Source organism: Pogonomyrmex barbatus, unplaced genomic scaffold (genome assembly GCF_055798465.1).
Source record: "Pogonomyrmex barbatus isolate J1 unplaced genomic scaffold, ASM5579846v1 scaffold8, whole genome shotgun sequence".
Classification (NCBI taxonomy): Eukaryota; Metazoa; Arthropoda; class Insecta; order Hymenoptera; family Formicidae; genus Pogonomyrmex; species Pogonomyrmex barbatus.
This window is the reverse complement of record NW_028297182.1, coordinates 7,095,842-7,117,222: the sequence shown is the minus strand read 5'-3', so window position 1 is coordinate 7,117,222 and position 21,381 is coordinate 7,095,842. Positions and strand designations below refer to the sequence as shown.

At 29.1% G+C, this 21,381-nt stretch overlaps 1 protein-coding gene and 2 long non-coding RNA genes across 3 annotated transcripts; 2 read left to right on the top strand and 1 right to left on the bottom strand.

Annotated features, from left to right (window-relative positions):
- The first annotated feature begins 953 nt into the window (after window positions 1-953).
- Window positions 954-14,802, top strand: LOC105426247 (sodium/potassium-transporting ATPase subunit beta-2). Its single transcript, XM_011637387.3, has 5 exons — window positions 954-1,491; window positions 8,061-8,321; window positions 8,488-8,666; window positions 9,098-9,371; window positions 9,651-14,802. The coding sequence occupies exons 1-5, from the start codon at window positions 1,365-1,367 to the stop codon at window positions 9,752-9,754; spliced, it is 945 nt and encodes a 314-aa protein (XP_011635689.1). The 5' UTR covers window positions 954-1,364; the 3' UTR covers window positions 9,755-14,802.
- A 4,086-nt stretch (window positions 14,803-18,888) lies between these two features.
- LOC148934749 (uncharacterized) lies at window positions 18,889-21,378 on the top strand. The gene is made up of 3 exons (XR_016141148.1): window positions 18,889-19,341; window positions 20,284-20,389; window positions 21,217-21,378. It is a non-coding gene; the product is annotated as an uncharacterized LOC148934749 (long non-coding RNA).
- On the bottom strand, window positions 19,596-21,337 carry LOC148934750 (uncharacterized). The gene is made up of 3 exons (XR_016141149.1): window positions 21,200-21,337; window positions 20,320-20,391; window positions 19,596-20,229 (listed from the first exon to the last, which is right to left on the bottom strand). It is a non-coding gene; the product is annotated as an uncharacterized LOC148934750 (long non-coding RNA).
- Window positions 21,379-21,381: the final 3 nt, after the last annotated feature.

The following is a 21,381-nucleotide window of genomic DNA, read 5'->3' as shown; positions in this document are numbered from 1 at the left end:
TTTAAGTTTATAACAAGAAATATTACCTTTAACAGTCACATAGAAAGATTAATATTATCATTCCATTGGCAGATAAATAATTGCATTATTAATTAAATCTGCAATTTATTATATTAATTATATTATATATTTCTGTATTTGGTATTTATTAAATTATATCGAAATCTTTTTCTCATATGTATCTATATTATATTTGCATTAAATAATAAGACGAAGATATATGAAGACCAGTCATACGAATTCATATTTTCGCTGAGATTAATGACATTTAAGATTGCATACTTTATATCAATTAGCGATAACAATATCACGAGACATATCGTTATGGGCGTGCAGAAAAATTGCTTATTAAGTACCACGTCATCGTATGTCGTCGGAGGATATTATTACGTACAGCACAAAGGGATAATCATAACAGCGTTTTGCTGTTCAATGTTCGTTGCAGTTTAGGGACCGCGGAAGAGACCGTGTCGTTATTCTCGCCCAAGCTATCGCGGCAGTCAGACACGTGACCCACTATCTGCTTTCCTCCCCTCTGTCTCCGCTCTCTCTCGCTCCTCGATATCACCCCCTCTTCTTCTTTCTTAGGCATCATCCTCCCTTCCATGTCCGTCTCTTTGCGAGAGAGACTTAATACGCATACGCGAATCGGCTGCGCATCGCGTCGCGTAAGCTCCGTCCCGAGCGGTCGCATTTTCGCGGGACGGGGGTCGATCGAAAGCACCTAAAACGAAACGCGGCGGGGGGGGGGGCTCGAAATCCGCGGGGGTTGGTGCGCGGATCGTCAGTTGCGCGGTACATCGCCCGCCATTGCTAGTGGAGCCACCTGGTCGCGAATTTCGCGAAGGGGTAACTCGTGGATGGGAAGGAGGTTGGAAGGGCGGAGGGAGGGGCAACGAGGGTGATCGCGTGCCGCGGGAGGGGTGCTAAGGAAATCGCGTATTGACGCGTCTGCATGGCCACGCCGGCGCGTTGCCGCTGTAGAGGGTGGAGGGGCGAGGGGTGAAAAACGGCGGAGAGGTGGAAGGATAGGTACTGAAGACCTCTCTCGCGGGGGTCGGGCCAGCCTCGCGATCGCTCAATATTCAACCCTTCGCCGGACGAGAGCGCCCGACAGCAGCGGCTCCTCCAGACGGGGGCACGAATCGACCGTTCCTTCCTTTGCGCCCTCGCCCGCGGAGCTGTTCGATCGCGGCTGACGTTCCGCCGGAGGAAGGAAGTCCTCAGCCCTCGAGAGGGATCAGCACGCGCGGGTGACACCGCATTTTCTTCTCTCATATCTTCTTCTGTCGTCCAGAGAGTTTCCACCCTTTCGTCTCTCGCGCGATTTTTCTCACCCCGTTGTGAGTCATCGTAACAGCGAGATGGAGGGCAAGAAGGTCGAGCAGTTTTACACCCCGCCGCCGAAGCTTGGGAAATGGGAGGGCTTCCGGGTCTTCGTCTGGAACTCCGAGACGGGACAGTTCCTGGGGCGCACTGGCGCCAGTTGGGGTGAGTTTTAACGGTGTAATATATATATATATTTTATATAACGATTCTAGTATCAGCTTCTCTCCCATTGAGTCCTTGCGTTTTTGACCCGCCTCTCTATGCGCAAGATTATTTTCCGGGAGATAAATTGCTGATTTCTTCAAGTAATTACAAAAATCGTCCTAGCGTTCATTTTTGTCTTGAAGTCACGGTAGTAGATAGACTTGCGGAACTTGATGTGCGAAGAGATACGGATATAGCTACGATAGTACGATATTTAGAAATCATATTAAATTGTAGAGATTAATTGTAGAGAGATTAATCCTTTGTGTTTAACTACACTTTCGCGGTATTTTAACGGTTCAGTCTTAAAACAGCATATCTTTACAAAGTATTCAAAGTAATCTAACTAATGGCCTAATTCATATAGGTTGGCTATATCGTGTACAAAGAGAATATTACATTATTCCAATCGTTTTCATATTAATTTTATATATCATATCGTTCCGTCCATATCACTTTGTGTGACACATCAAGCAAGAAAGTTACAGGCATTTTATCTGGCAACTGATATGACTCGATTATGTCGATTATATCGAAGTGTTCATATGAAAAGAATTGTCAAAATGATTTTACCATACTTTGTGATCCTAGAATTAAATTTTCGCTTTTGTCGGAACTAAACATTTGTGAGATCGACAAATAAATGATATATTTTCTTCTCGTGTAATATATGAATAATATTTTTACATAATTTTTCATCCCGGTTGTCTTTTGTCTTCGATTCGACTACTTAAATTACACTTTATCTGACCTGTACGAAGATTGATGGCCGCGCAAAATTGAACGGAAATATTAAAATGTTGCAAATTCAGAAATTACATAAATAAATTAATGACTTTCCGATAATATATCGGAAAGTATAGAAATATAGCATAGTAGCACTTGTTAAATTAACAATATAAAATATATTTTCATTATTATATTTTCTACTTTCTATATTTGATCTTTGTTTAAAGAATTAGTGAAATAATATCTTTTTTTAACAAATATTAACAAAATCAAAAGATGCGCAAGTTTCAAGAGATACGAGTGGTCGAAGGTTATATATGACGAAGCCTTATTACGTAATAAATACATAAAAGATAGTAGTAGCCACTATGACAGTGTCTAGATAGGAAAATTTTGTCGCGACATCCTTAACACATTTACTATAGCAATTTATTTGTATATACATAAACAATAATATATTGAATAATAGAAAATTTTGAATTTATGTGTCATAAAATATATCGATTACTAGCATATTTAATTATTATAATTTAATTTGTATATATATATATATATATATATATGTGTTTATAACTTAAAAATTTTTTGTTTGTTTTTAATTGTTTATTGATATTCATATTAGCATAAATTTACATTTAATTTTATATTTTCCATTTTAAATTTAGCTTGTAAGAATATTGAAATATATGTATAGAAGTTTAAAATGAATAATTTGACAATTTGATAAAACATTTCTCTTCCTCTCTCTTTCTCTCTCTCAATCTTCCTCTTTTCCCTGCTTCTATGAATAACAAAATTTCCAAGTAATGTCAACGTTTATCACATACATTTGTTTAGTTAGCAATCACAATCGTTGAAGATTAACATAAGAATATTTCCCACAAATTGTTTGAGAGTTTTGTTTTCTAAGAATAATTCGCAATAATTTTATCTTTTAAGATAATCACTAATTTATACTTAGCTTATTTAACTTAGTACATATAAATTTGAACATTTAGAGAATTGTATTATTATATTATTTATTATAATGTTTGTTAATTTTGTAAAAAAAACATAAGTTAATTTACAATTTTACAAGTGACATTAGTTATAACGTCATGTTATTGCACAAAACATCTATTTATAGAGGCAAAAATTTATCCAACGACAGATTAGTTACGTAAGACATAGTTTCCTTCATCGGAAATGTTGTACGCGGTATAAGGTTTCGCATGCATGTGCATATTAGTGCTTACCGATTGTAAAATACGTATTCAAAGATAAAAGGTGCAAAATAAGGAAATATATTTTTCAGAATAAAAAAAGAAAAAAATTAATACCAATTTTTTATTTATATGATTATGTATAAACTGTTTATATAAATTAAATTATAATTTAGAAATTATGTATTACTTTACATTAGAAATTGAAAATTTTGGGAAGAATTAAGATGAGAAAATAATATAAAAGAACATATTGTATTTTTTAATTAATTATGATCTATTCTTAATCAGAATTTAATTGCACAAAATTGAAATTGTATTAGCAATTTTCTTAATATATATATATATATATATATATATATATATATATATATATATGTATATTTTTGCCAACAAAATTAATTCAAATAATCATTGAAAGACAAAGATAGAATGTTAAACAAAAAAATGTCTTTATTCTTCTTTTAAACAATTTATATAGATACAATACTTAATAAGTTTTAATTTATATTTATTGAAGTAATCTGATATAATCTACGATGATATAGGATAAAATGTTTCTGTCCGATTAAATGGTTTAAACTAAAAATATTTTGTGATGAACGTAAGGTTTCCATCAATAGAGTGCTAGTTTAGTATGGGTATTTCTTAGTCCGTATTTACTGTCACGTACATCCTGTTTTGATAAACTGACATTTAACGACAGTTTTTACTTTTCTTGTTATTAGCGAAAAGTTTTGTATATAATAAGTCCACCTTTTAATATCTTCTTCTTTTTCATAACAAACTTTTAAAAACAAAATAATTGTTTTCAATTATTGGAAAAATATTTTAGTCCGTTTATTTTTTTTTTAAATCAAATATTTTATTTTTTCATTAAAAACAGAATTTCAACTTAATACATACTTAAATAATAATTATTATAATATTATTATTATATAAACTAAATAATATTAATAATAATTTATAATAATTTCAACATACATACAGAAAAGATATTTATGCCTAATATTTATCTATTACTATATATTATTTGTATTCAAAATTTACTTTTATTCAATAGAATTAATAAAATCGTTCCTCCTAATTTCAAGTTTATTTTGTCTTTGACCGTAAATTATAACATATTTATTTATATATTTTAACGTACGTATAAATTAAAAGTACATGTATGGAAGTTCTCTTTCTCGCAATAAGAGAGAAAGAAACTGGGGACCAGATATAGAGAAAATTTACTACTGCTATCATCTGCCGCTTTTGAAGTTTCTCAATGGAATCAAAGTTTGCGGTTTCCTTCATCCATAGGAGGGGTGCGAAGTCTCGCTGGAGACTTCCGTCATTCTATTTTTACATTCTGCCGCTTGAGATAGGAGCAGGAGAAAATATACGAGTGAGAGATGTCAGGAGCTTTCAATAGAGTGACTTTTTAAATAACTGGCAGTTATTTCATTATGCAATGGAACATCGATTTTGGAATGAAAATTTTTTTGAAATCTTTCGACATTTTATCTATTATAATAAAATACAAACTTTTGCGTATAATTTTTTTTTTTTACATAATTTTAAACATTGCTTAGTTTTATCTTTGATAAATTTTTATTATTCGTACTGTTCTTTTTCTGCTCTCTCTCTCTCTCTCTCTCTCTCTCTCTCTCTCTCTCTCTCTCTCTCTCGTTTGCTTCATCACTTTTTATCTATATCCCTTTGCTTTTCTGTTGTTGAGGTCGATCGACTTCCACCAAAATCAATACAAGCCGTCTCCGTTACCATCTCACAGAAATGGTATGGTCTGATTTCTATATACTAGATAGTGTTAGCGTCTGCGCGTTACTAACGCAGCCGATTTTTGCAGCTGAATGTCCTACATTTCAGTTCGATTCTCTGCAGATCTCTTTTATCAAACGTAAAAAAAATTTTACCCAATTTTTTTGTGCAACGCAATTTACAAGTATCTTGCGATATGTCACAAATTAGCTGAGATAATCAGCAATCATGCACTTTACTTGTTATACTATTAAATTCAGATTACTAATAGGCTATTATTTTTGTCGAAAGAAGTCGGATCTCTCTTGTCGTCACGTTCCGTAACATGCCGATCGATAGTTCGAAAAAGTTATGGAAATGTTACGTTAATAAACTCGTAATAACTTGGTGTATGTGCAGCCATTGAGCGAGTCATTGATATAGGGAGTTGAGTGTATTTCCCATTAGATTCATGGTCTCAATATTGAAATTTGGTTGGATAATAAAAGAATAAAACAATTTGTTTTCTTGTTTACTGAGAGATCCGACAGCGAATTTCATCAATTAAATTTTTTTTATTATTTACATAACATTTCTTATAATGTATAGTTAACAACTATATTATATTAATATTATAATATTATTATTAGTATGGTATAACATCTTTTATTAGATATATTGTATTATATAAAATTTTATGTATACTTTTCTTTAAAGAAACTAATTCCTACAAAAGTTTTTACAACAAATAAAATAATTTTATTTTTGAAATCATCAATTATATTTTCCATCTTAAAAAGTACTGATTAATGTAAACATTTTTAATTAATATAAATAAAAAGAATGGAATATCATGAATGAACAGTGAACATGCGTTTGTAATTTAATTGTAATTATCCGTGACATTTAATTATGATAGACCCATTAGAGTCAAACGATACGATTATGATCCGAGTCAGGTTTTATACGATTAAGCGAATGAGTATTCGTTCAGAATAAACATGTCATCATTTATACAGAAAGAAGTAACTAATGACAGAATGAAATGAAAAAATGTGTTATTCAAAAGAAAAATCGATTTTTCTTTATGATTTCTGTAATTTGCATTTGATGTATCCCTGATAAAAAGTATAATATATTTTAAAAATAATTTTATTTATATAAAATATGATAAGAGAAACCTGACTTGCGTTATTTATTTAATTGTGAGTAATAGAATTATAAATTATAAGAGAATATAATTATTAAGTTAAGCATTTATAAGATCTTTTTTAAAAAAAGTTTCAGAGATCTGTATAAATTATTAATGCTCAAACATTTTTCTTTTTACACTTAAGATACGGTTGATTCAATTTAAAAACACGCATCGATCTCTTGGATGATACATTGCTTGCGTGCGCAAGAATATATTCATCAATGATTTGTGTAACAAACGCATGGCATCGCTTACCCAATACCAATTCAGGCCAATTAGACGCCGGATCATAATTGTCTCGGTGCTCCAGCCTTCGACTAGCAAACCGTAGCAACAATAGAAATTACGCTCGTAAAATAATATATTTTATAACACCTTCAATATTTTAATGTAAAGTTAAGCAATGATTATTTTGATTTTTTTATTGATTATATATTAAATATAAATTATAAACTATATATTGTATTAAATATTAGCTAAATTATCAATTTTTGATTTAGGCAATAATGTTATAAGTGCATTTCTAATGTATATTTAAGATTTCATAGCGAGAGAGTTAAGATTTCATAGCGAGAAAGTTCTGTAAAAGATACAGAGTATGCACAATTCACAATTTTATTATATAAAATTGAAAATTTTACTTTTTTTTTTATTTGAAAGATTACAGAAAATTGTTTTCAATATAAATAATTGACAAAACAAATCTGTTAATAAGTAATACACATCTTATAATAGATTGCGTGTTAGAAAAGAATCAATCAAGTTTGCAATTACATAATAAAATAGCTTTCGTGTTTCGAGTAGTTTCGATTGATTTTATAGAATTAGCCTTGAGACTTTTTTCTGTACAAGAAACAAAAGCTTCAATAATCCAAGCGTCTCGTCACAACATGTTAATTGGTTTCAAGTCGCAATGTCAATCAAACAAGTAATATATATTTACAACATAAAAGAAATATTTCTGAATAGAATACATGTTTTGTACAAAATTATTCCATGTAAAAGTAGGAGTTACATTATATACGATATTTCTAACAACAAAATGAAAATAGCTTCTTGTGTCTTATATTAGATAAAGATACGTGACATTTAACACGTATAATGTACTTGCTGTGTTTAGAATAAATTGTTAAAGTTAAGTTTTCAATAAATAATTTAGTGTTGAAAATAAATTAATTTAGAACTTTTGTGTTGAATGAATTAAATTGTATGTTTATAACTGCATTTTTATAAATAGCTTTTGTTTAACAAAAATTTAATATATCAAGATATTGATGTATATGAGTGGTTAGTGATTCTGCTTCTACTTATAGTTTGTTAATTAAATGAATATAGATGAATAAGTATTTATTTTAATTATTTTAATCACATTTATATATGTGTATGTTATAATAATTGGTAAACAGATAAACAAATAAAGCATAAGAATGTTAATAAGTAGATAATAAATAAGTACAATAAAATATTATATAAAAGAAATTTAATAAATTTTATATTATGAGACGAGATTAAAATTATTTTTTAAATTGAAGAATTATATTTTTTATTTCCAATAATGAATCATTTTAATGAATTTAAAGAAAACATTTTCTTTTTTTGCATTAATTGTTCTTAAATTTAATCATATACATAACTTATATGCATGAATATATTTTCAGCTAAAATTTTGCTGTTCTACGTAATTTTCTATGCCGTCCTGTCCGGCTTCTTCGGTGCGATGCTCGCTGTGTTTTATCAAACGTTGAGTCCGAACGAGCCGAAGTGGCAGCTGGATGATTCGCTGATTGGCAGCAATCCGGGACTCGGTTTTAGGCCTATGCCTCCTGAAAGCAACGTCGAAAGTACTCTCATTTGGTACAAGGCTAGCGATGAGGGAAATTATCTTCACTGGACCAGGGAGTTGGATAAATTTTTGGAAGGTAAGAAAAATATTTGAACGGAATATAATTTCTAATATAAAGGCAAGTAAATCAAGTTAATTATTTTAGAAAAATATTTATTTTGAGGAAACGTTGCTCTATATTCAATTAACTAATGGATATAGAATTAACATAGTTTTTAAAGTATAATCTCTGTATAATGCAGAATACGAAAGGCCGCCGAGCGGTGCGAATAGCTACGAGAGAGTACTCTGCGATTACAATAGACCAGTACCAGCGGGTAAAGTTTGCGATGTAGACATGACTTCCTGGGGACAATGCACGAAGGAAAACAAATACGGCTTTAGCAGATCCGCACCTTGCATCTTCTTGAAACTGAATAAGGTATGTATATACACTTTTTAAATGATTTACTAAACTTTTATAGAATTTTTATCTCTCATCTCTCTTTAAATCAAGAATATTGCATATATATATATATATATATATATATATATATATATAAAAAAAATTATCGTTCCGTACTATATATATATATATATATATATATATATATATATAGTACGGAACGATAATTTTTTTTTTAATTTTTTTCATAAGCTTTCTCCAGCAAACGGAAATCAATAATTGAGAGTATATTTAAATTATTGATTTATCGAATATTAATATTTGAATTAATTTATCTTACATTTTTGAATTTTTTTGAGCTTTCAAAATATTAAATTTTAGAAATGTAAAATAATCAAAGCGATTGGATATTGCCTTTTATACAGATGCCAATTCAATCAATAAAATCGTTTTATAACTTATTTCAGATTTTTGGATGGGAACCGAAATTTTACAATGACACCAAAAATTTGCCAGAATTGATGCCGGCGGATCTTAAAGAGCATATCAGGCAAGAAGAAAAATCTAATAGATTGGACACTGTCTGGGTGTCTTGTGCCGGTGAGAATCCTGCCGATGTGGAGAATATGGGTGCGATTCAATACATACCACGTCGTGGCTTTCCTGGTTATTACTTCCCATTTAAAAATACTCAAGGATATCTGAGCCCTCTTGTAGCTGTGTTCTTCGAAAAACCCAAATGTATGTAAATGCCCTATCTCATCTTTAATATTAACAAAATATGTTTGAGATAGAAAATAACTATTGTATAATGGCTATTTTATCCTCAGACATCTACGATGTGAATCGAAATGCACGAAAATTAAAACAAATCTTGTTTAGAGATGATTTTGTAAGATTTATTAACTCGTTTAGTCATTTAAAAATTCAAAGTATTGTAAATCCAAAATTAAGCCAATAAAATCTACGGATCCGAAAAATCATAGAGAAACAGAAGTTATAAATTCGATTTTGTTGTAGATGGTGTGCTCATTAATATCGAGTGCAAGGCATGGGCGCACAACATCATCCACGATAGAGTTGAAAGACGTGGCTCGGTGCACTTCGAACTGATGGTAGACTAAGCCCGGCTGCTTCAGTCAATCGCCAGATCACCACCGCTATTAATCGCGTCCAAGTAGGAAGCCGCAAGAAAATAGAACAGAAAGAAGACAATTTCTTTTTTAACCTGCCTCGTTGGCCGACCGCGATCACACCCTGTACCATCCGGTTTTCTCTCTGCCCGACGATACCGCTCCGGATTAGCCTTACTTCTTCTCATTGTCATCATTTTCATCAACTCATCGTCTTCGTCGTACTTACAACGATTGTAACAGCGTCACCCATCTATCATGTCAGTTGTCAAGAAAAGGAGAGGGACGCGAGACAGGAAAAAGGAAGACGAGAAAGAGAGAAAAAAAGGCGAAGAAGGAAGGAGAAATGAAATGAATGGGAAAGAAGCAGCGTAAAATGAACCGAATGGAGCAATCAACTATAATCGAGATGCACAAAACCAAACGGGAAGAAAGAAAGGTGAAATGAACAATCCCGCACAAAAGCCGGACGGTATCTTCTCTTATTTCTGCCAGGGTTGTGTCACGGGGAGTGATCTCGACCATCGACGGCTAGTCGATCGTTCGCAAAACTCTTAATTCGCGCGCGAGAGAGGTTCTCCCTTAGTTAAGAACCCCCCACCGACCGTTCTAGTTAGATCTCTTGAGCTTTGCGTCACACACGTTTCTTTTCATGAAGACGAGCTCGGCCGATGAGTTGTCACGGCACCGCGGATGATCGATGATCTTAGTTCATGCCATGTAGATGTATTATATTAGTGTGTTTTGCCCATCGCGTTACGATATACATCTTAGCATGTCGGTATGTTGAAATTTTTGGGCATTGGTAAGGGAAGTGGTACTCGGTGAATTTTAATAAAAGACGGCAAGCACAAAGGGATACAAGTACGTGTTAGGTTCTGTTGAACTTAATAGCCATCAAGTAACAACATTGAACATAATTTGTATTGTTTAAAACTCTGAATGGTGTTAAGAGCTTCAAAAGAAAATTGGAGACAAAACGATCGAAGTTACCATTTATCAAAATGTTGAATAAAGTTACAAGTTATACATTTTGTTCAACATTTTTCTATCGCTATTGATAAGACTCTAATAGCACATCAATTCTGAGAATAATTGGATGATGTCGCAGAAGTAAATTACATATATTTTCCTCTTATTTGGAATATATGTTATGTTATATATAAAAAGTGTTTGAAAAATTGTCCGTATGTTTAAGCTTTTAATTATCTCAACAATATATCTACGTTCAGTATAATCTATATTTAATATAACTAAGAAATATATAAATAAAGATCTATATATATTTCTTAGATATAATTACTATTAGAATCTTAATAAAGAAAAGAAAAAATTGGACATATATAGTACATTTTTATGTATAATGTATATCTCGAAAAAAAAGGAAATATATTCAATCTACTTTTGCCATTCTTCGAACATTCTCAGAATCTATATATGTTGTTAGAGAATATAATTCACATCTTAAATGTAAAAAATTTGCTAAAGATTTTTATTTTTGAAATGTCGAACTTCAGAACATACTGGAGTATTTCAGTTGACAACTTTTTTATTTTTTCATAATCAATACATTATTAAAGTTGTCTTCGTATGTCGTACATACACATGGCGCAGATTATAGATTAAAACACAGATCGAAATTCTATATACATGATTATAAAAATTATCGAATGATAGTCTTATTAATACATATGTTTGTTTTGTATGTTGACAATTGTTACTTGTATTCCTTTGTTTTGGATATTTTCAATTGAGAGTTAAAATTAAGTGTTATTATATTGAAATCTGCTATGAAGTATGATGAAAGAGTATAAGCAAAGGAACAGATATTAAAGAGGCGATCGATAGTTATTGCCATCCAATAATATGTTGAATGTGTATGATGATCTATGATTCTATATAATGCATTTTTCATGTGACAGAAATACTGGAATCTATGGATTCTTGCATGCAGAGACACTCGGATTCGCAGATTGTTGAATCTATTAATTTTTGAGCTCATAAATATTCGGATTTATAAACTTGAATTTGCATTTTAATTTATAGATACATTGATATGTAAATGAAAATAAAAGGGATTGACAGAAATTTTAATTAACAAATTTTATATTTTGACATTTATCTACATGTTTGAAACGTGTTAATAGATCGCTGTATTTGTTATTAAATTAAGCCTCAATCTAAAGGTTTTCAGTAAAGTCAGAAAGAATTTTTAACAGAAAAAATTAGGACCTGTAACGAATATAAAAAGTCTTTAATCTACAATTTTTCTTACAATTTTATTCAACATTTTAATAATATTTTAATTTTATCGATTGTAAATTTACAAATTTATCGAATTTGATTATAAAATTTTTACAGACGTTTAAACTGTTTAGGAATGTATTAGTTCAAAGATGCATGAATTCAAGAATCTATTGAATTTAGAAATTCACAAAGTGGAAATTGTGATCAAGAATATATGCATCTAAAAATGGTATTGTAACATGAAAAATCCAAGATTTTGTAGATTCGAGTTTGTGTGCATGTACGTTTAAGAATACAAGGATATAAAGATACATTAAAATGCATGATATGAATGAAAATGAAAATACGTTAAGATGCATGAAATATAGAAATACAGATCATGATATATGAACTTAAAGAATTTATGAATTCAAAGATTTATGTGATATCAACGATCTGTACATCTAAGACTCTATGGGCCCAAGAATCTTCTTATCTGAGGATAGGATCTTCTTATATGAGGGCAAGAATCTATATACTCAGGAATCTATAAATCAACAGCACGAATCAACAAGATTTTACAGATCTAAAGATCTGTGCGTGGACCTAAGAATTCAAATTAAAAAAAAAATTTACGAATACAGAAATTTGCAAATACGATAAATCTGTAAGTCCAAGGATCTATTGATTTTTGTTAATTAACATTTAATTTATAATTTGAAAACAATATTTTCATTATTAATTATAAAAGGCATTGCAACAATATCAGGTCGGCATTGACAAGATACATTATAATAATACAAAGAAAACTCTCATACGCGTTTAGTACTTAATAAATAAGATTCCGCGAAAATTACTGAAGAATTACTGAAGAAGGACTTAAAACTCTATACTTAAAGAACAATTTTCAAAGAGCACTCGCGATCAGTAATTACTACATTTTTAATAGTGATAGACGAAAAAATGTACATTGATCGTATACTAATATAATATAAATATGTTATATTAATGATATATAATATATCGATAACTAAATCATTAAAATTGTTGATGCATTAATAGTAATACTGATCGTGGTAGCTCTCCATAGATCATCCATCCTAACAACACATGTAGATTCTGAAAACATTTAAAGGATATCGCAATAGGATAGGGCAATAGCCCTATCTGTTTAAGTTTTTTTTATTATTTGAGGAAAAAGATATTTAGGTGAAGCTATCGAAATAGCTCGCCTTGTATAATATGTACTAAGGAAAAGAAAATATTAAACATACAATACATTTTTTGTATACAGTATATCTCGAATAAAAAGAGAATATACGTAATTTATTTTTACGATATTCTTCAAATATTCTCAGAATCTATATATACTATTAGGGTAAATATTTAATTCCAATTTAAAACTATTGATTTCTGGACGTACTTAAGTGAAAGGCTTCTTATTGATCTTAAACCAAACTGTCGATATACTACAAATAGGCGTTTAGTCTCAATTAACGTAAACCATTATATTGCACACAAAAATTTAAATTAAATTTATATTATATGCGGCACGACATGAAATGTATATTATTTATATTATGTATCATATAATAATATTTAATATTAGTTTATTCTCTATCTTTTATATCTTATAAGTTGTTAAGTTCTGTGGTATTTTGTGGAAAGAAGAAATTGATAAAGTTGTTCTTTTTTCCGCAATATAATGTTTAACATTTATCAATGTAATGTTTAACATTTTAACAGAAGAAAATACATTCCCGGCATCTAAATGATCAAAATATGAAGAAACGAACATTGGATCATCGATACGACTATTTCTTAATGAAGCTTAAATCTGAAAAAAAAAATGATGTATCAAATTTTATGTACAAGTATGTTATGTAGTTCCATTAGGTTAATTATATTGTGCGAATAATATGTATTGCAGTAGATAAGTATCGGTTATATAAAAATATAGATCTTAAAATCCGTAAATCTGTTAATCCATAGATTCACTGATCACATTTAATATCATAGACTCTTGCTTCTACAAATGTATAGCGTCACAGCTTGAAAGCTAAATAGATCCATGGATCTACAGATTCACAGATCTATCGATCCACATATGCACAGATCCATAAATCTATACATTCACAAATTTATATAATTTCTTCATAATTCCTTGAACCTTATTATTATTCATAAGTTCTAATTAATCTCATAAGTTATAATTAACAACTTTATAATAGTCATTAAGCGCCTGTTTGTTAAATCAAGATTAAATCAACCAAGTATCTTCAGATATAAATTTCCTAATGTTATTATCCAATTAATGCAAGCATCTAAAAGATGTCTGTAAGACGTCCTTTTGTAGACATCTTTAAGATTTTCCAGGAAGACGTTCTAAATGTGTCTTTACGACTTTCTAAAAAGACGTCTCGTTTATAATGTCTTAAAGTTGTCTATTATACGACATTTTTCGGACTACGCAAAAAGGATGTTATTATAGTAATTATAGTAATTATTGTAACACAATCTATTAATTCCTATGCGTATCGCGTGCCTAAAGTTTGGTGAAACTAAAGCTTTAGAGAAAATTGTAATTAGATCGCGGATTCACTCAATGCAGCAAGCTCAACTTTTCAGAAAAGATGCTGTGCTGGATGTTTTTTTTTTTTTCCCTTTTGCGCTCTCAATTTTTTTCAGTGAGCGCATGCCTGCGTAATTGCTGTCAACATCTGAATAAATCGAATAAACACATCCGTGGTCTAATTATAATCTATAATCGGTTGGCAGTAATAGGGAATAATAAATAAAAATGAAGACGCCTATTTTCTTAACATTATATTTCGTTCCCTTTTCTCTCCTATTTTTAAATAACCCGCCCATACAGTATGACTCTTCAATCCGAAGTCATAATTTTGCGCATGCGCATTCGGAATTAGTGTCTGCCCATGCGCAGAAACTTTTATAGATAATTTTTAAAGAAATTTCTAAAATATTCTGCTGCAGTCTGTATAAGTTTCTATTTAATAGTTTTGAATTTACGCATCTTAAATATTCGATACTTTACAAAATTTATAAATTAATTTTTAGTAGACAGGTTCTTGCATTCAAAGATTCATAGATGTACAGATTTTTTTGAATGATCTTCTATGGGCATTCTTAAATTTGAAAAATGTTATGCGACAAAAAAACGTAAAGAAGAAGAAAAAAAGGAGAAAAATGGAAGAAAAAGAAAAAGGCAACAAAAAGTAAAATTTTGAAAAGATATATATTACAAAACGTATATCAATAAATACTACACACAAGAATGACTGTATATTACTTATTGTGATCAATTGATTTGTTTTTAATTATTGTTGAAATACAAATATCACACTAAATGCATAACAAAAGTGTGTGGGGAGAAAAAAGAGAAAAACGTGAGGGAAATTTGATATAAAGAAGAAAGGAAAATGGAAAAAAAGACTTTTTAATGATATATCGAATCCAAGCTAATTGTGTTTAAGCTTTGCCAACTATTCGAATTGATATGTGCTTTTCAAAATAATCCAAAATGAAATTAAAAGAGTCCTTTTTAATTTAATTAAAACATTTGTTCTTAATATTTTATTTTTTGAAGCACTGCTTGAAACGTGATTAACAAATTAACATTTATTACATTTAAGTATAAATGTTGAAAAAATATTTGAAAAAGTCATAAAGTGAGACAAATAGAAGAGAGAGAGAGAGAGAGAGAGAGAAAACCAGAAGGAGCTTGTAATACAATCCATTATGTATACCAATATGCTATATCCGTATATATTTACATATATCATGCATATATGTTGTGGTTGAAGCTAAACTGAACTTTTAATATCTAAGCAATAGATACACAATGAAAGAACATATTACTTAATTAACAAAATATTTAATTAAATGATATCGTTATTAAATACGTTTAAAAGAAGATCGAAATATTATATGCGTATGCATTCTTGTTAGATACTGTTTGTTGTTGAATTATTGGTAAGCCATATGTAGTGTAAACAGCGTTTAAGTAGTATCTTACGTTATATACGTAGTATATTACGTTATAATGGGTATAATGCTTGTTTACGAATGTAATAAATGTTGTATATAAAGATGTACAATGTTACTATAATTTTGCGATTTCTTAGTGAAAATACAAGATATTTAGCGCAAAAATGTAAAGTTTATTTTATACACGATTTCGTATTTCTAAGTGAACGGAATATATAAGTTATCGATTTGATCCATTCTGACTTTGAATATTTATATATATATATATATATATATATATATATATATATATATATGATGCGTAAAAATTGTCATCTTTAGTGTCAATTTTAGTGTTATAATTTCTAGAAAAAGATAAGTTAAAAACCAATTTTTAAGATATATTTTTAAGAGATATAGATTGGAAGATTTTTTTAATATTTTTAGACAAAGATTGTGCAAAAGTGATTTTTGTTCTTTTTTTTTGTTAAATAAGAATAATCTACGTTTTTCTTAAAATAATATGTTCATATGATTTTATTTTAATCATTTTTTTCTAGAAATAATAATATTGAAATAATACATTAAGAATGTAATTTTACTCTTCGCTACATATACATACAATGAGTAAAAGGATATTTGTACAACCCATTTTTTGGGATAATTTTACAAAAAAAGAAAAGAAATCTGTTGCTACAATGTGCTTTGTTTAATATATAAATAAAAATAATGTAGTTTAATGAACACTTTGTAATAATATTTTTCTGCTTCTTATAAAATTATTCCAAATAATATGGAGTCTGCAAATGCTATTTTTACTCACTACATATGATATGGAATAATTATACATACCAACATTATATAATGCAATGTAATAGAATGAAGTGGATTTCACATAATCAATATTTATAAATGTCAATACAGTAATAAGAATTTGACGTAATATAAATGTGGACTGATATATTTACATATACAGTTGAATATCATTGATGTAATATGAGATAACATGATAACTTTGCCAAGATTTACTGATCATTAACTTGATTATTATTATTTATATTTGTTGAAAAATTTATATTAAGCTTTGCAATTGCATTATTATCAATAAAAAAACAAAAGATATAACTTTTTAAAAAATTGGTTACATATATGTCACAGAAATATAAAATATATAATTAAGTTTATAATAATAATAAGTTTAATATAATAAAGATTTGTCAAGGATAATTTTATTTTTGACTCTTAAAGGATATTCTATTTCATTTATTCATAATTAATTTTGTAATTACTTTTCTTTCTAACATATTTTATTTTTTATCACATTATATGTGTATGAAAAAGATTTATCGAAAGTATACACATTCAAACCTTAAAAAAAATTAAACGACAGAAATTTAGAAAAATGTATTAAAAGTTCATATAAGGATAAGCATTTTTCTGTTAGTTTGTCGAAGACATAGCTAGTCCATAAGATTATATATATAGCTATACTAGGTATTAGAAGATGTTTTCGTTATATAGAATAAAGTAATTCAAATTGTACTCAAAGGAATTGTTAGCATTAATTTAAGCGTTTTTACGATATAGGCTTGTTATTGTTGATTAAGATAATTATACTGCTAGATATATTAAATATATCTAGATTTATTATAATTATAATACTGGCATATGATTGATAATTGATAAATTTTTAACAAATTGTTATTGAATGTTACATGATTAGTGCTATCTGAAGCCATTATCAATTTCTTTAGTAAACAATTTGATCAAACATGTTCTATTACGAACTAATAAAATAGCTACGTTAAGTGATAATTTAAAAAATAGATATAGAATATAATTGTAAAATTATTGAAACATATAATGACAAAACTCAAATCTTATGTTTTTTTTTTATTAAGTTGTTAATTATTTTTTTATTATTCTTTTTCTTGTTACTCTTATTATTCTTTTATTATTTTTTTTTTATGATCGATACTTTTTTCTAAATGTATTTTTTCTAAATTTTAATTACGATTTAAAAAAAAATCTATTTTTTTCTAATTTTAATTGCACATGATTTTTAATAAAATTGTAAGTTTAAAATAAGATGATTACAATTTATGAATCTATAAAAAAATTTAAAAAAGAATTCTAAAATGAATCTAAAAATTGATTAGTTATAAAAATTAAATTAATTTTTCGAGACAAAAAATATTTTATAGAAGAGTTTTAATAATTTTATAATATTTAACTTTGCAATTTTATACAATTAGTTATTCTAATTTTTTTGTCTTATTTTAAAGATTATAAATAGAAGATAATATAAACTGACAAATAAAATTTAAATTTGCAAATAAAAATAATGATAAGTAGATATTTTCATGAAAATAGTAATTGTAAAAGTGTAATGAAATATTTTATGTTAACGTCAATTTGTTTAAAATTTTTTGTTAAAAGTGTAAAGTTTTTGTTTTGTGTAAAAATATTTTATAATTGCAGAAAACTGCAAATATAAAATTATAATGAAATTTAAAATATATTTTTTAAATTTCATTTATTTTTTTTTTTTATACTTCAAATTATCTGGAGGAAGATCATATTTTATTCTTATTCTGTGTAATTTCATTTTCAAATGCAGACGTTAGTGTAGATGGCGGAAGATTTAAACACAATTGGCTAATAAGGCATATGATAGGCATGATTGTTAATGACATTATTATACTTAACATGTGTTATGGAAAATAAATCGAATCTACAAAATTGTTTGAATGTTTTATTTTACTATACGACAACAAAAATAATACTAAATACACCTTACTTTGAAAGAAGTTCACTGATTTAATTTAATCTTTTTTTACTGCTTTATGTGAGATATCTTGCGTAGCCGAGGAATCTAGAAAAAAATCGCTGCTTGTGCAATAATAAATCGTTCTAGTGTACACTAGCGTGCACTACTTTTAATAAATGTGTATCTTAACTTAGCGAATCTCCGATTTCAGAGAAGGAAGCTACTTTCGTACGAGGTCGAGACACTTAAGAGCCGAGAAGCGACGCTGATTCTTCCGTCTATTTCACTCGAAATTCTCCAGTCAGGACGGCAATGACATTAATGTCACATGACAAAATGGGCAGGATGTGGTCAATTCAGATCGGTCTCCGTATGTGACTCACATTACACGCGCCTAGCTCGTCCCGGTGTGATAAAGGGAGTGGAGTGGACCGCTAATCGAACAGTCGCTGCAAGCCGCGCACACGCGTGCCATCGCGACTACTAAGGTCACACACACACGTGAGTTGTGTGACCTTAGCCCCCAATTTGTTCGACGATTCAGCTGAGGAAATCGTATTCGTGGCTTTTTATCTTTAAATCGCGATATGGATAGGTAAATTATGGGAAATCGAGTGAGGATAGATATTATTAATAATTCGTAGAGGTGCTAATTCGTTGCAACCTTCCATACTATTATTTTGCTACGGAAGATTAAGAAGTATCAAAATAGAATATGCAAATGCATCCAAATGTATTATTAAAATTTTAAAGAAGAAATTGGCATATTATTAATAAAAATAATAGGAAAATTATCCTAGATTAATGCTAAAGATGCTAAAAATATTACGTTATTTATATATATATATATATATATATATATATATATATACATATATATATATATATATATATATATATAAAATCAAAAATTAAAGATAAATTGTATCGATGTATTTCTCTTTATATTACTTTAGATGTATTTGACAACATTACGTTTTAATAAAATATAATAGAGTGCAATCGGAAAATTGTTGAGACTAAATAGCTTCAATTTTGTAATGAATTGACAGAATGAAATAAACTGACTTACACTGTATTGTAAAAAAACTCATTATTTCTCGTTATTTTATCAGCATTTAGTACGAAAATAATATATAACATATAATATATAACATTAATTTGTAAAAATAAATATAAGAATCATTATACCTTAATAAAATAATAAGTTTCTTCTAATATAGTGTTCAACTTTGTGTGTGCGTGCGTGTGCGCGCGCGCGCGTGTGTGGTGTGTGTGTGTGTGTGTGTGTGTGTGTGTGTGTGTGTGTGTGTGTGTGTGTGTGTGTAAGTTACATAAATGTATATATAAAAGTTCTTTTTACTATAGTAATAATTTACTTAAATAAAAAATATATATATCTCGTTTCCTCAAAGTTGCAATATGCCACTGTCAAGTATGCCACTGAGTGCATGTTGTATTGTATGCATGGAAATCAAGGGTTCTGAAAAGAAGAAATACGTTACTGATTATAATACATGTATATTACTATACACAGTGTCAATGTACCATCATTGACAAAACATGTACGCACCTGCAGCTGCGACCTGCCACGTCATAATAGGAGCAACATGTTACGTTATGGTGCACAGGACGTGTTTGAGGTCTGTGGAAAAACGAACAATTTTATCGCTTTTAAATTGCTTTTAAATGCGAACATTAGAACATTGATGCTCCAGCGTTGATTATGCATAAAAAACGGAAAAATTCATTAACTGAAAACTCATTGGTAATGTGAATGGCATTGCATTACCATCTTCATATAAACTGAATCTTTATTATTATACAAATATTTTTTATATTAAATAAATTAATTAATATGATTAAGTTTCATCTATCTTTTTGTATAAGCGTTTAGTAAAAAATACTTAAATATATGTTTGTTGCCTTTAAAAACAATATTGTTTGGCATAGTTCAGCTTTAAGAAGTAATAATAATATCTAATAATGATTATAAAACGTTTGATTAACGTTATTTTTGAACTTTCAAGATAATAGAAATCATTTAAGATCAACTGACATGATAAATTAAATAATAAAATACAAATGTATTCAAAGAAGTTTCTCTGTCTTTAATTAAAAATTCAACAGTTCAGAAAGCATGGCTTATCAAGCATGAAATATTGTGATTTGAAAATTGTGATTTTGTATATAATTATCTTATATATAATTTTAATTATTTTAAAACATCGATATGTTTCGCTCCAGTATTATTTTTATTTCATACTCTAGGCATATTTACTGTAGTGTATGTGTATGTGTATACAAATTATGTGTGATATTTATAGAATCTTTAGATGTATTTGCCATTATACATTTTTATTAGACTACATTTAAAGAAATAAAATTTAGATACAATTTTAGACAATGTGAGCGTACGTTTTATTAAAATCTTTTGTAAAAACGATCTTTACACTCTTATCTCAAGCAGCACCTAGGTCCCATGGAGAACTGGGTCCGAACCTGCGGTCAAGGAGGGGCAGCAAGAAAAGAACAGGCAGGAGTGGAAGGAGTGGAGGAAGCGAAAGAGAAGGAGGAGGAGGAGGAGGAGGAGGAAGAGGAGGAAGGTCGTGGCGCGCTTGGGCGCGTTTAGTCA

Bases quoted from the DNA above. Each gene is read 5' to 3' on its own strand.
- LOC105426247 (XM_011637387.3), top strand. From the start codon at position 1,365: ATGGAGGGCAAGAAGGTCGAGCAGTTTTACACCCCGCCGCCGAAGCTT. The intron at 8,322-8,487 runs GTAAGAAAAATA...TGTATAATGCAG, and splicing joins GTTGGATAAATTTTTGGAAG to AATACGAAAGGCCGCCGAGC. The intron at 9,372-9,650 runs GTATGTAAATGC...ATTTTGTTGTAG, and splicing joins GTTCTTCGAAAAACCCAAAT to ATGGTGTGCTCATTAATATC.